At 44.7% G+C, this 16144-nt stretch overlaps 1 protein-coding gene across 23 annotated transcripts in view; it reads left to right on the top strand.

Annotated features, from left to right (window-relative positions):
• TCF7L2 (transcription factor 7 like 2) overlaps nt 1-16144 on the top strand; it is a 184154-nt gene that overhangs the window by 143872 nt on the left and 24138 nt on the right. For 18 of the 23 annotated variants that reach the window (XM_064514229.1, XM_064514230.1, XM_064514234.1 and 15 more), the window contains exons 5-6: nt 11734-11866; nt 14080-14182. In XM_064514229.1, coding sequence (XP_064370299.1) covers nt 11734-11866; nt 14080-14182 — 236 coding nt within the window. The remainder of the gene's footprint in view (nt 1-11733; nt 11867-14079; nt 14183-16144) is intronic. The other 5 variants (XM_064514231.1, XM_064514233.1, XM_026117490.2 and 2 more) reach the window with 1 other exon arrangement.

The raw sequence follows: 16144 nt of genomic DNA on the forward strand, positions 1-16144 counted from the left end.
AGCGCGGCCCCGCGGGAGCCCGGACCGCTCGCAGGTCGCGCAGGTCCGGAGGGAAGTTGCGGCTCAGCGGCTGCTGCGGGGGTGGGGGAATAGGAGGTCCCGGGATGCGCCGGCTCGTCGGGTCGTTTCCACTCCGCCCGGATCTTTCGGGAGCGCCAGCGAACGGCTTCCTAATTTCAAGTTGCCCATCCCATTTACTGCACTTTATAAGTTATTGTTGCTAAATGATTGGGAACTGTCCATCAGCAGCCAAAGAAGTCGCAGTTTACTTAGGAAATTGCACGTGTGACAAAGGCGGCCGCTGGAGTGTGGTGGCTGCTGTGAATAGAGGGAGGGAAGGCAATTAGTTGCCGTGTTGTTGGGGCTTTTTACTTGTCAAACTGGAGTCTCGTTGCTTTTGTTATTGCCATGTAAAGGGAAATCGCAGGGTTTTGTTTTGGCATTAAGGGCCTTAAAGATTGCTGGCTGACACTTTGCACGCGAAGGCCAGATAAGTACAGAAAGAGGGGGAAACGGCGCTGGGAGAGGACGAAAAACGCTTCGAGGTTTCCCCTGCCTGCTTTCTCTTCCCTGGTTTCCCCCCAGACCCGGGTGCCAGCCTCGCGGTTCGTTTTGCCCCGGTTTTGTTCAGCCCGCAGCCTTTGCACAGCAAACTACCGCTTAAAACCCGCCTCGGCAAAGCCAGCCCGCAACTGTTCGAAGTCTCACTGCGGGAAAGGGACTTTTAGGTTTTTCCTCGTACTAATTTCGGACTGTTGGCTCGTTCCTGGGGGGCCGGGGGGGGCACCGCGGCGCGTGCGGGGGGGGCGAGCGGCCCCGCCGGCCCCCCAGCCCGCCCGGCGGCCGCTTTCGGGCGCGGGGCCGTCGGCGGTGACAGACGCGGTTAGGGGGGAGGCGGAGGGACCTTGCGGTCGTCCCCCTTGAGCCGGCCGCGGTGCTTTTGCCCGTGCTGCTGCTTTGCAACTTTAGGGACACGGGTGCATAAAAGACGGGGGAGTGACAGCCGCCGAGCGCTGCGCCCGCGGTCCCGCCGCTCGGGGCGCCTCGCAGCTCCGCGGCCCCCGGCCAGGCGCAGGGGGAGCGACCCCGCCGCGGCCGGTTCCCCGGCGCCCCCGGGTGTCCCCGGCCCCTCGCTCGGGGGGCGTTTGCGAAAACACAACAGCCGGGGCGCTGCAGCGTGAGCCTCAGCGCGCCCCTCGCCTCGCCTCTCGCGGCCGCTTTGCCCAAAGACTGACTGCTGCTGAGGGAAAAGGGGGACGGGGGGGCTCGGGCTCGTGGTAAGGGTCTGCCGAGTGTCACCTCTGTGTCACAGTGACAAGAAAATACACTTTTCTTGCAGCTCTCCCCCCAAGAAATTTGTTTTGAGGGATCTGACAATCTTGCAGATAAAGTGGCTGCTTGCTACACTCAGCTGCTCCTGCTCCCTCACGGCCGGCCGCGTTTCCTCGCCGCGCTCGGTGGCACCTGGGCAGCCTGCCCTGTAGTACCTTGTCACTGCTTTCCAAGGTAACTGCTTCCTCGCCCTCCGAGCAGGCATCCCTGCCTGGGGGAACGGCTGCGCCCCGCTCCCCGCCAGCAGGGTAAAGTGATACACTGGAAAAGCGAGCGGGCGCCTCCAAATTTCGATAACTGCAGCAGACAATTTAGAAATAAGACACTTCTCACAGGCAACATGACAGTGGATTTTGAGCATTCAGAAAACACCAGGCCAAAAAACTGGAGACATCTTGATCTTTTAAGACAGCTTTTCCAGTACTTTAAGTGAAGGGGGGGGAGTGGGGAAAGAAAAAGAGAGAGAGAAAAGCTGCAAGGAAAATAATACAAAGCCAGCACAATTGGCATCTAGACAGTAAAGAAAAAAGTTTTTGAGGTTAAGAGAAGGGAAGACAAAGCTGTTATGTACCCGAGGGATGCAATTTTAGTGGGAATGGAAGATTTGAGTGGTAAAGGAGGAGCGCTTGCCTCTGGGTTCTCGCTCTTGCAGCAGTTCGGCTGCTGGCATCTCAATTTGAATTGCTGGGTGAGTAGCACTTTCTGCGTGCGCGCTTTCGTCTTGACCATTGAACTTCTCCTGTGACTTCTCTCGCTCCTTCTCTCCCCCTCTCTCTCCTCGCTGTCTTTCTTTCCTAGTGTGTGGAATCAAAAAAAAAAAAATCGAGCAGGCATCTCTCATCTCTAGCTGTGACCTTTGTTAGCGACATCACTTTTATTTATTTATTTTATAGTAATCATCTTTTTTATTAGGGTAAAGTGTGACTTTTCGATGACGCTTTAATTTTATAATAGTTGCAAAAAGCTGGGAAGCCAGGTTTTGCCTACACACAACGGTGCAATGCAGCAGTTGTCGCACTCCTCCTCTTTTTCCTTCCTCTGCCCGGTCTCTGGTTTTGGCTTTTGGAAAGGGGCGAAGAAATTCTCCCCTGCTTCCAGAGTGGGATGGGGCAGTGCTCGTGGGGGGGAGGATTCACAGCCTCCTGCAGCAGGTTTCAGGGTCTGGTTTACAGATGCTGCACAATGGTTAACAGCAAGGGAGAAGCGTGTGCGCGTGCATTATCGGTATATTATATACGCAGTAATACACTCACCCGCGAATGTGACATCACTCCGTCTTTCTTTTCTTTTTCTCCTTTGGGGGCGGAGGGGGCCACTTCAAAGCCTTCTTCACTTCAGTGCGTTATTTCCTTAACTCTGAAGCCATGAAGGTGAACATGTTTTTTTAGGAGAAAAAGTTGGTTTGTAGCAGGGCACAATAGGTTGCAATTAAGGGTTTTTTGGAAACGGTGTGGTTCAATTCTTGTCATAAAAAATGAGATTTTTTACTTTGTTTTGGAAATTAGTGAAAATAGTGGGTACTAATTTTTAATTGGGTGCTTTTGGTCCTGTGTTTGGTTGATTCGCAGTCAGATTTTCTGAATTCTTCAGAAAGCTCAGTCCTAATGTGAAAGATTAGAATTTTAGGAACACCACATAAAAATGCTTTCATCCAGTGATAAAGGAGTATGAAAAATAGTACTGAATTATGATAAATATGAGGTAGTGTGTGTCTTGATACAGTGTAAGCAGAAGTCCAGGAGACTTTTTCTCTCTTATACATACGAGAGGAATGTACATGGTGCAGAAAGTAAACTGACCAGTCAACCAATTCTATACATTCCCTGTAATTGTACACGAAATGGAAATGCATTTGAGAATTATAGACAGTATCTCATTTTAACAGGAGGTTTGGGGGGGGAGGTCCTTTTTTGCTTTCCTTTTTTTTAACCCTCTGCCAAGCTTGCTTATGTAGTCACTAGACTGAGAAGGAGGAATTGTATGACTTCAGTATCTGTGATACCTTTGCCTGTCTTAGTTGATTTATATGCCTTTTCTTGCATAAAACATGTAGGTGATAAAATTCTGTAGAGATTTATGATAGTATTAGTCAATATCTAAAATGACAGTTATTTAGCGCTTTCTTCTTTCACTGCTTGTTGTTGCATACGCAGGTTTTACATGACTGAAATGTCATGTAATGATGAAAATTTGAAATCATTAGTGATTGAAATCTTTTAAGCGTTTTACCTTTAGAGGAGTTCTTTTTATGGAGGTTTAGGACGAAAGACCTGATAGCTCTGCATAAATTTGTGTTTGTTTTTTTTCTTCTAAAATATTTGCAGGGCATTTAAATTTTGATGTGCATTCAATGTCACATTTTGGGGGAAACTTCATATTGAATTATTTTAAGAAATGATTGATTTGAACTTACTTAATTCTATCACTCAATTGTTTTGTGGTGATGCATAACATTTGAGCATGCAAATAATGACTGAAAATGCAAACATTTTTAAAAAGCCTTGTTATTTGCTGAGCTATTTAATATACATTTGATACGTGTATTGTATATCGGTATTGAGCATAAGCTGCTGTAATGCATGAATACTGCGTTTTTAAAAGCTGTACTAAAAATTTGGCATCCTATTTTAAAGTATGATGCATATTCATTTTTTAATAGTGCTGATATTACTGAAATAGCCAAATACAAGTGGATATAGTCATACGTGCTATTTTTTGTTCATTTTCTATGTTTTTAGCAACCTTACATTCAAGTTCTTATTGTAAACAAAACTCAACAGATAGCCTAACAAAATCAGTGCAACTATTTCTTCTACAGTGTCTGCCTGTCTAGTGCTGCAATACATGATTCATATGCGAGAAATAAAGCTCTTTATAATGTGACATTTTACAGAATGCTAGACAGTATGTAAAATTGAGGTAGTAGGTATTCCTACAAAGCACATTAAAATAAGGTCGATCAGGGCAATTATACAATCGCTTTTTGCTTATATTCACTTCTTCCTTCTTCCCATCTTTCCTGAATTTTAGTATGTGCACTATTTTTCTGTATCTCTTCCCTCTCCACCTGCTTTGTGATAAGGATCGTTTCCTGAAGACCTGTTTTGGTTTCACCAGTCTCCCTACTTGGTATTTTTATATGCAGGATATATTTTATGGCTACTGCTTTGGAGAGTAGTATTTTTTTGTTACAGTCCAGTGTATGCTCTCTTTCTGCTCTTGTTTTACACAAATGAAGGCCTGCCTGCTACAAAGGAGATAGTATCTATGTAGTAATTACCTTAAGTATGTGAAGAAAACACAAAATACTTGTCAGGTTGGGAAAGAAGCACTACCTCTCCTTTTTATAATAGAATAAATAGCTCTGTACACCTCAGTGCCTGAAAGGCAGAGTGTGAGCACCTCGCCTTTCCTCCTCTTGTGGGGAAATTCACCTGTTGATCAAATGAATTATAATCCCGAGATACAGCCTAAGACATAGCTGGATACGCGCAGGCCACAGCTTACGGGCTGGGTAACTCCTGTGTCCAAATGTTGCAAAGATCAGCCAGAGCAAATGCAGCAGAGTGCTCTCTCTTAATCAATAAAGCATTAAGAAAATCAGTGAGGCAATACCTAACTGGCATGAACATAATTAAAAGCAGTTTTGGAGGATCTCAAAACATACAGCTGTGCCCAAACAGGTGCTTGTTGGGGTGGGACCTGATATTATAGTAACACCACACAGTGCAAGAATGTAGCATTGACATGTATTTAAAAAGCAGAGTTTCATTTTTTCACTTCTCTTAAAAGCAAACAAAAAATCAAAATACTGTGATAGTAAGATTACCGTCCACAACAGCTTTGAAAGTGAAGTGTGAGCGCACTTAATAATAATGTCCCACTACTAACATTTTTAGTTCTCCTGCATAAGAACTAACAGGCAGTAATTAGATAGCTAAACCCCAGTTCCCTTCCTTTTACGCTGGAGGATTTGGCATATGCTAATTGTCACCAGATCATTTCACGTAATTGCCTTTTGGCAAAATTAAGTGGAAATTTCCTGAACATCTTAAACACTCTCTCCCCCACCCCTTTCCCCCAGTGCAGACTCTTGCATGAAGGATGCAGAAAAAGTCAGACACGGTGCCATAAGGCTGCGATATTCAGAGGACACTTAAAAATAATAGTTAAAAACAAAACGATTGTTTTCTTAAATGAATTGCTGGGCGCTGCAAGCCAGGAGGCTGGTTTTGGTGTTCGTCTGGGCGATTGCTTGTAGAGCTGGGTTTGAAAAGCGGGCGCTGGTTGCTGGAGCAGGTAGGCTCTTGTCTGCAGGACCGGCTCCCGGTGCCTGGGCAGTGGCCGCTGAAGGAGCGGGAGTGGGGCGAAGCAGTTAGGAGTAGGCAGAAGTGCTGCTTTTATTTTATTTTATTTTATTTTATTTTTCAGGGGAAGGGCTGTGGGGGGTTGGCTTTTTTGTCAGGCTCCGGCGAGGGGGGGTATTGTCCCAGCACATGGTTGTCAGTGCTCCTGTCATCATTTGTGTGAAAGAAGAAAATGAGCCTTTTTTAGCAGGGAGAGCTCTGATTATCAATGGAGGCCTTGTCTCCTGGTACAATAGGCAGTTAGCTTAGGGCAGGACCTTCGGCAGAAATCAGCTACATTAAACTGTGAAAGGGCTCAGGCCACTGTATCAGCTATAATGGAGCAAGGGGAAGTAGATTTGGGGAGGGGGGTGATGCTTAGTCAGGTGTGAAAACATCCTTTAGAAAAATAAACTGCAAGTCTACTAGCTAAATGGAGCAGGGTGAAATTAAATCTTTATTCTTTCAGGAAATGCTACATCACTGGCATTGAATTCTTATGCTGGGGAAGGGGATGAGGACCGAGTTACAGGCAGCTGGTGGGTTTGGTGGTTTTTAGCTTTCCAGTTAATCTGAGTGTTTGAAGTTAAGCGTGCTGGTTTGCTATGTTCTTGTTCAAGTTTGGTGGTAAAGCCGGAGGTGTCGCTGATGCGTGCGACCCCGCAGCGGCGCTTCGTGACAGGTGCTCTGCTTTGCGGTGGTGGTGACCCTGCCTGGCCCGGGAGGATAAAGGATGGCAGTATTTTGGGATTTGCCTGTTCTTGCAGCTTAGTTTCCTGGATCTTTGTGGAGAAGGGGGAGAGTGCATTGCTAGGTAGCACCAAGAAGAGATCAACCTTCATGGGGAAAAAAAAATCCCCTCTTCCTAGCATCTTTGGCGCTGCAGAGCAGCTCGGGAACATCTGTTAACATTTCGCTGGCCACAGTCAGCATAACTGTAATAGCACCATCTGGAAAATGCATGGAGACAAGTTATACACCTATTTTTAATGTAAACTGGTACTGAATGGTACCCTTTGCTGAGCCCAGGGAGCAGCTCCAGGAGGGCCTACTAATTCAAGACCAGTGTAGACCTTCTGCACCCACCCTGGAGGAGGGGAGAAGGCTGACAAACCCTCCTCTGTGCCGCTTTTGTTTTATTGTATTAGGCTCATAAAGGCACTTTCAGGCCCCATCTTTCTTCTGCAGAAAGGGAAAGCAATAGGGGAATAGGGAAGAGGAGGACATGGCAAAAAAGACAGGCGGAGCTCTAGCTCCATTTGTTTTCACTGTGCGTTGATTAATAGGCTTTAAGGTGAATGGCAAGCTTTCATCCCTCCTAGGGTGCCCGTAGCGCAGGGCGGGCGGGAGGCTCCGGGCTCCGGGCTCTGGGACACAAGTGCCTAATCAATCTTCCGCTCGCCAGGCTGAGCACTGCGCGCGGCTCGGGGCCAGGGGCCCGCGGCGGCCACCGGCCGTCCCCGGCGGGCGAGCAGACCTCGCGGCTTGGGGCGCGCTCGAGGGGTCGCCCGGGTCAGCGCAGGGGGTCTCTCTCTGCCTGGGCTGCAGCGGCAGGAGCTCTGCTTACGGACGAGACAAATGTAGGTTTGCTCCGGGAGAGGCCTCCCCTGTCCCTGGCCCGTCGCTGGCTGCTGCGCCGCGAGCGCGGAGGCAGGCCGGGCGCGAGGCCTCGCTGCCGACCGGGCGGCTGGGCCTGCGGGGCGCCGTATTTGGCCGCTTAGGAGCTGCAAGGGCAGGATGGTTTTGTCTCGTTCTTAGCTTCGGTGTTTTTTGCATACCTGCTTTTACTAATGCTACGTTAACCGGCAAGGACAGATTCACTGGTTTCTATATTTTTCTCTGAGTTGATATCATGTTTGCATTACCAAAGCCCAAACTATGAATTTGCAAACAGAAATGGCAGTAACAAACTCTTCCTGTGTAAAGGCTGGTTTCTCTTTGTGTATTCTACAATATGCCATTTCATTTTATGCAAGTCTTAGGTTGCTTTCAGAAACTTAGGAATGATTGATTTATGCAGCGTGTATTAACTTCTTCAATAAATGGGGAGTATTCATCAGTGGGGTGTATTAAATTGGGCTGTAAATGCATAGAAGCATCTTTCATCCTGTTAATGAAATGTCCTTACCATGCAACAAAGACTAATACACAGTGATTTATACACACAGTCCCCTGCAGTTTTAATTGAAAGTTCAGGGTTTTTTGTTGTTTTTGATTTTTCCTAAAGGCACCTACCAGAACATAAGCTGTATGCATCTCAGTATCCCTCTCAAATGTCTCATCAGCCCAAAATTTGGGGGGAAGGTTCATTCCAAAGTTCCATTATTTAAAATATCTGTGTTTAAAGCACTCCCAGAACCATTTCAAATTCATATATAGAGATTTAGTAGTTGAGTCCCTATGGGGACAATTTCCTCTGGTTTGCTTCAGGCAGGGGTTATCAAGAAAAGCAAACTTCTGTTGTTTTTTCTGCAATTCTTTACGGTGCCCTCTAACCTAGCGTGTGAGACCCTAGTTTTCAGTGGAGAGGGCTGATTTATCGGCAGATGACTTGGTACTTTGTAGACACTGTGATTCTCTACAGAAATCTCTGCTTGTTCTCTTCCTACTATCACATGCACTGATGCTAATCTGTGTATACCAGCACAGCTCCGCTTTCCGTGTGTGACAGAGCCATAAATGGAATTCTTAGAAGTTGCCAGAGAAATTCCTGCATCGCAGAATGGCTTCTAGCTTAAAACTGCCCTCAATAAAGTACTAGCAAGTGTGTGTTGGAAAAGGGCCTTTTGCAGGGGGAAGGCTAAGGTCATCTAATAGGTGTCTCCTCCTATTGATAGCTTCTGCAGTTTACCTTTCGCTGCCAGTGGATGGGGTTAGGACCACACTCGTTACTCAGGCAGAACTCCCATTGACTTCAAAGGTAGATGCATATGCAGGATTAATCCTGCTCTTTTCCAGCTATCCCTTTCTGTTCTCTTTTCCAAGGAGGCTTAGTTAACTTCAGGAATGCTGCTTTTAAAGACCAGCTTATTTAGCATATTATGTGTAATTAGCTCAACTTTCAAATTGCATGCACTATTCTGAACTAGGTCCCCTTTTCTCAGTGTGCAATAAAGAGGACAAAGTAGAATAGAAACCTAGCCAGAGGACAGTCATACAGCTGCAGACAGATTTGCAGAGGCACTGGTTTGGACTCCTCTGATTTGGAGAGAGTATTCTTAAGTGTGTAAATGGTGGTTTCCCCTTTTCCCCCAATACATTTCCCTCCTCCCCCAACCCTGCCCCAGTATGATCAGAGTGGGGAGAAAAAAACATACCTATATATGAATCGCCTATTTGATTTAAGGGTGGTGACTCAAATAAAAATCAGATACCTGGGGAAAAGTTTGCAGACTAAGCTTCAGACTCTTAGTTGTTGATTTCTGTTTGTCTTTTTTCTTTTCCCTGAAAGGTGTTAAGTAAAATATATAATCATCTAGCGCTCATGCCGTTTTGCCAAGGTTTTGCAGGGGGTCTTGGTATATCAAAGCAGTGGGAGGTGGTTTCCCACAGCTTACATGTGACTCCCTATGGTATATCTGTCTTTGCCGATACAGACACCTAAGTCCAGCTTTCCTCTCAAGTGTTGTTTCTTGTTTGTTGGCTTAAGTCTAACCCTCTAATATTATTCTGTCACTTTTTTTTTTTTTTAACTAACCAGTTCTGATTTCTATGAAAATAAGCTCTCCATGGAAGACAGACGTTAATGCTGTTAGCCCGTCAGGATCTGGATGAGAGATTTTGGCAATAACGTGAAAATAATTGGGAGAGCAGAGAGCTCTAGCAGCTACCGGCCGTGTTCTGTGTTGCTCAGTAGCAGGAGTGCACAGAGTTCTTAGCCAGCAAAAATCCCACTTACTGGGAACTATTTTTTGGAGGAACCAGAGTTTCAACCAGTCATTTGGCATATAATGTTGTGCGGTGCCGAATAGCAGCCTAGAAGTTTGGATGGTTATATGATACCCTTGCCAAACCTTTTGGTACTTACAGACTGCTCAGGTGGTTGACTTGGAAGAAAATAGATCTTTGGTCTGACCATTTCTGTTGGCCTTTTGGACTAAGGGGCTAAGTCCTCATAGCTTCTCTGATGTAAAACCATGATGGTTCTTTGTGGCCAAGGCTTGTCCTTGGCTGTATACCTGACAGCAGATATGACCTCTGCCCCGGCCAGCACAACGTGCTGCTGTAATTCATTGCCTTGGCTGTCTCAGCCATGCTCTGTTGGTGGCCGTTTGACGTGGGACTCTCCTGTGCCCCGTGCTTGTTACTAGGGATTGGCCTTCTGTATCAGGGTTAAAAAAAAAAAGGAATACAGAAACAAGCTAAAAGTTGTGGGAAGCATAAGCACTGCCATTTCTTTTTCTTCTTGGATGCGTACTTTTTTTTGCAAATTGTCAAATGGGTGAGGCAAACAGACATTTGCATGCCAGCAAATGGATCCTACCGGAGATAGAGGAGTGATGAGTGGCAGGGGCTGGCCTTAGGGAATCTCCCCTCATGGGGAGAAAACCACAGGAACCGAAGCTATGTTACGTCTCCACCAGAGAATGGCGAAGGGACAGTTTTTTGTTTGTTTGAGGGAAGGCTGACGTTTCTTTTCTTTCTCTTAGTCCCTTCTCCCTCTTCCTCCTCCCAATATAGAAACTCATTCTTGAAGAATAACTGGAGTATTTTCAAAATGCTTTTAAGAGAAGGTCAGAGTGCTCAACCCACGATCAGATAACAGCGTGTTTAAATCTGCACCGTGAGGGTGTGTGCGTTTGGGGTGAGGGTGGGAACGCGCTGCGGCCTGACCTGACGGCTTGCAGTCGTAGCCGTCTGCAGGAAGGAGGGCTGGCGGGGGGCGCTGACGGCCCCTGGACTGCAGTGGCGCTATCGGGCGCCGCCGTGGTATCACTACTTTATTTTAATGTGAGTCCTTTTACTTGATGTTAATGCAAGTTGTTCCTTACTTAAAGTAATAAAAGGAAATGAAGACACATTCTAAAATGAAACCTGACTCTAATCCATTCATCATCTAATACCAGCCTCTTTATCTTTGCTGGTACCTAATCTGGTTAAATGTCCCTGTTGTAGGATTTTAGTGAAAATCCTCTATGGGGAATAGGGTTTTTTGCAATTGGATTACTCGCAGTAAATGGTCCAGCAGTTCGCTTGTTTCAGCTTAATTTTTTCTTTGTGATCTTGTAAGGGTAAGTTACAGTTCAGCCTGCCTTTCCCTTTCATTCATTCATTCGTTCGTTCGTTCTTTTTGTATTGTTGTTAAGAAAAAGATTTTTTTTCCCCCAGAGCTAGGAATGTGACAAGTAAAATCTCATGATATCTGCGTGATTATTCTCCCCACAAGAGTTTTAATTTCAATGGCTTTATGTGTGTTTTTGACATTATTTTTACAGCTGAATATTTTAGTAGCCTAATTCACCAGTATCCAGTTTCCATTTATTAGTGCTCTCTGATGAATTGATAATTAATCAGCTCTCCTAAAATATATATATATAAAATATGCAGGTGATCGCTTGTCAGCTTAATGCTTGCTGATGAAGGGAATACTTTAGCACTACAAAGGCTTTTTATCTGGAGTATTCGCAATGAGCAGTAAAATGCAGAATTGAAAGTGGGGACGGGAAGGGGAAAGGAAAAGACCTACAGGTCAGTGAGCACTTGGGTCTCTTGCTGATTAAATGGGGGGCTCTGTCAGCCTCTCACGAAGGCACTTGCCCACATCTTAGGGGCAAAGCAAAAGATTCTAAAATAAAAAGAAAATTTTAAAATTGCTGCTGCTCCATCCAGGAGCACAAGAGGTCAGAAAGATTAAAGAAACTCGTGTGCAGGGAAAGTGTGTGAATAGGTTTCAAGCGGGGTGGTGGGGGAACTGCAGGGAATGCCAAGAAGGGATGGGGAAATGTAGGAGGATCATGTTGAAATCCGGATACGCTGTTTTCTGTTTGTTGTACCTCATGCTACAAGGGGGAGTCTGCAGCTCTCCTAACACCATCAACCTTTTCTCTCTTGACAGTCTAACAAAGTGCCAGTTGTGCAGCACCCACACCATGTACACCCTCTTACGCCGCTTATCACATACAGCAATGAGCACTTCACACCAGGAAACCCTCCTCCACACTTACCAGCTGACGTAGACCCCAAAACAGGTAGGTGGGAACTCGTTTTCTGTTTTGAGGGTGGGTGGGTGGGTGGATCTTTCCATTTTGCATATGACGGGGAAGAGGTGTGCTGGGGAAGGATTTCCCATGCCAGAGCACCAAAGGGGGCATGTAAAATGGAAAGCACATGCAAGAATCTCGACAAAATAGTTTCTCTTTAGGCCAATTAGGCTTCAGAAGGAAACCTGCTGGGTGAATTTTCATAAAGCTTCTATGTAGTGACACCAGAATTGCATGCATGGGGTCGTTTGCAGGTATGCTTCTTTGCAAGCATGATACTCTGTCTAGTAGTTGGATCTATTAACTACTTGGTTTGCATGCACGACCCAGAGAGTTAAACATGTACGTTCTGTGATCTGCGCTTAAAAAATTGCAGCTGGAATTTTAAAGGTGGTGGGTCATGACTGGTTTCAAAATGAAGCTCTTTTAATTCCCCAAATCCCATTGTTTCTGTGTCAGGAGTTCAGCCATTTTTCTCCTATAATGTTGAATTTTCATCTACCCTAACTGCTTAACTCCAGCTATATACTTGCAACTCTTTTCCCCAGTGTAAGTCTACCCAACTCTCCGTTCAGCCTGAAGGGCAGTCTTCTTGAATATAGAGCAATGTATAAAATCCTGACTAGATTTACTGGTGTTACAGAATAGAATTTACATGTTATTCTAACTTTTTAAGAGTCCCTGTTTAACCTGAGGGCCCAGAGAAGTCAAACTGTGTCAATCTTCCTTCTTCAGGCTGCATTGAGTTCTTAGTGACAGTGTTTTGTTTTTGTTAATCCAAATCCCAGCTAGTTAATTAGAAAGTACATCTGAAACTGAATTCATGTCAAGAGTTTGTGGAAAGAATAGCTCTGTGTTGTCCCTAACGTATGCAGATAATTTATCTAAGCTCCAGCCCTTGAATGAGGCAGTACATTAGCTGTTTTTCACTCCATACGCTTCAGTTGGGGCCCCTTTTAATTGTACTTAATGCTAACTTCACATGGCTTAAAAGGAATCCATCTAGCCATCCCTGGGTATTGCAAGTGAATGGCGTAGTCAGCCCCTCATTTAAATAATGGTAGTACAGGGAATAGCTTTTAAATGGTTATCGTAAAACATATGATTAACGTCTGTAGACTGTTTACTTTTCTTCTGTGAACATTCTTTCAAGTGTGCAAATAGCTCACTGTATGGTTAAAGCCCAGTTAATCTGTTTGGTTTTTGTAATGGAGAAAAAGCAATGTCTGCATGAAAATGTCACACAAGGAGATTTAATTTAGAGATTAAAAGCTTCCTGAGTGACTTAAAAAAAAATAGATTTTAGCCATGAATACAGTGCCCCTTCCTTTTAATGCTCTCTGTTTTAATTTTGCTTCTATTATGTTATTGTGCTCTGGCTTGTTACTTGAAAGACCCAGTCCTGTAACCTTTACTCAACTGAGTAATTCCTACTTGCTCTAAAGGTAAGGAATGTAAGATTTGGGCCTGATACCTGGAGTTGAATTGTGCTCTCTGAATAGGAGCTACACCATTTCAGCAAAGGCAGATGGGCTCGCTCTCCTCCCCCGCCACACCCTCAGACGCAACCCCCCTGTTTCACCCACCATTTCCAGGACTCTCTCCCCTCTGCTCCTTGGTTTCAAGAAGGGTTACGGATATGAAACCAAATAATATTTTTCATGCGCCTCAAAAGTGGAAATCATTTGCAATTATAATGACTGGGTAGCTCATTTTGGAGTTTCCTTTGGAATAATGCCATGCTATTGAGCACACAGTCAAAGTATAGTTAGAGCCCGTGTTCTTTGGTGGCTTTGAGAACAAAATAAGCATGCACTCAGTACAGAGGCCATCTTTCTGTTGAGCATTTTAAGATTTAATTAAAATTTAGGGACTAATTAAAATTTAGGGATTAAGCACCTGGCACAGTGTCACATCCAACCTGTAGCTGAGAGCTAAATAATAAAATAATTATTTCTGGTTGGAGAGATGACCGAGGAGAGAATCACATCGACTGTTCTCATTCAGTCTCATTTAACAAGATACCAATAGGCTCCCTTTATAGACTTAAGACTGAAAAACATCCTTTGGAAACTCAAAGCGAAGTCATGAACATTGTGATAAAAAAGAATAGTTAGCAATATAGAAACATATATGATTTTTACTTATTTCTGTATTTCCATGACTCAATACTAAAACCTCTTTATTTTCCTCTTCCTTAGGAATTCCAAGGCCTCCACATCCTCCAGATATATCTCCTTATTATCCGTTATCACCGGGCACTGTAGGACAAATCCCCCATCCGCTAGGATGGTTAGTACCACAGTAAGGAGTTCCATTTTTTTAATTTCCATTTTGTTTTTGATGTGTAAAATTTATGTTAAAAGCTTGTGTGTATGCGTGCGCATGCGTGTGTGTCTATTGAGATAAGTCTGTTTGCCATCTGCCACTTTATTGAGTGGTTATCAATTTACCCACCTCATAAAGATTAATTAAAACTTATACCAGGTCATGTGGTCTTAAACAAACATGGGCAGTTGGGCACAGCTTTGCATGTTGTCTTAACTAGCTGATGGCTTGTAAAGCATGAATTTTTAAACCCTTCTGCAGAAATGTCCTTTTCTTATGAATGCCCATATGCTGAGCCATGTGTTTTTTTTTTTTTTTTTAATATCCCCTGGAATTTGGTTTTCTGGGTGCTCATGGTGGTTTTAACGGACGTCCTTTTTAATGCTTTTTTAACAAGACTATCCTCACTATAAATGTGCAGCTTTAAATTTCATTGGCTTTCCCTGTCAAAGCCCTTTTCGTTTTTCTTGAGAAGCAACAGAGCTTTATGTTGACTAGCAAAAAGCATTCTTGGTCAAAGTGACATTGGACAGTTGCTATCTGAGGAATGGAGTTTTCTTGCAGACAAGAAAGAGGAATGAGTTTACTTCCAAATCAGCTAAGAAAAAAGCCAGGGAAAGTAACAGGGTTTTGTTTGTTTGTTTGTTTCACTTGCAAAGCCTTCTTGGGAATCAGGTTCTCTCCAGTAACTGAGTCCCTATTTTCTTTTTTTCTCCATGATGCCATCTCTCCAATGGGTTAATAATGAATTTCCATGCTGCGTAGGCCTTTTGTGCAGCATCTTTTATTGAAATACTTTATAAAATGCATTTGTTTTGCTGAATACAAGGGTTCTCTGCATTATAAATCAACATTATTATCATATTTTTCTCACATAACAGGCATTTAGGCCTCATCAGTACTGGGGAGATTGTATTTCTTTAGGAATGAATTGCCCTGAGCTAGAAGGATTTTGTTCCTGCTTGAGGTTTTTTGGCCAGCTGTGCTAAAATACCTCTCTGCTGATTTGCCCTCCTTAAAGAAATGGGATTTACACCACAAAAGAGAGGGGGTAGGAGCCAGGGGTGCACATACTCACGCAGACCTGAGGCAGGCAGGCAGGCAGGTTGGCCTAAGAGGCTTTTGGGACCTCTCTCAGGCACAGTGGGGCTGTCTCCTAGCAAGGGGTATCTGTGCGGGTGCAGGAGACCAGCACCTTGGACTGCTTCCTCAGCAGCCCGCCTTGGTCACCTTGCACGCTTGCCCTTCGTCACAGGGTGATCGCACGCCTTGCTCAGAGCTAGGGGCTTTCTCACGTGGGCGGCTGGGCATTCGTCAGCTGGCTTTCTGCACGCCGCTGAATTTCCCCAGAAGAGCACGGCACGAGTAGGACGAAAACCCAGAGCGTTGTTCTCTGAAATCACAAATTCCTCCTCATTTGTGCTGATTTACTTTCCATGTAGGAAACCCTGAACAGTGGTAGGATGCGTGTCAGCTTCTTTTTTTCCTTCTTTTTTGCTTGCAGGGCCTAGCTACAGTACAGCCAACTTACGTTCTTCTGTTGTAACTGCTTAGCTCAATTTTGCGTAGTAAATGCCTCGGTATTTAAAACAAATACACTGGGGGAATGCCAGAAGTCAGTAGCATTAATCAAGTGAGGATGTAGGGAAGAAATTCCTTGTTCTTGCTGATGGGCTTCTCATTGTATATTTGTGCCTTATGTGCCTTAAAATGACACGAGTTTGTCCTCCTTGAGCCTTGTTTCATGTCTGCCAAACCCAAGCCAACGTTGCCGCATGTGGCCAGTTTCAGCTCCGAAGCAACAACGGCCACCTTCGTCGCAGGAAGAGTCTGTCGTCACCATGAGTTATCGTAAGCCAACACCAGTGGCTTATTTACTTACCCACAACTCTTACAGCTTTTCCCTGTGTTTTTTGTTGTGGGATGAAACTTTCATAT

The sequence above is a fragment of the Dromaius novaehollandiae genome, chromosome 6, assembly GCF_036370855.1.
Source record: "Dromaius novaehollandiae isolate bDroNov1 chromosome 6, bDroNov1.hap1, whole genome shotgun sequence".
Classification (NCBI taxonomy): domain Eukaryota; kingdom Metazoa; phylum Chordata; class Aves; order Casuariiformes; family Dromaiidae; genus Dromaius; species Dromaius novaehollandiae.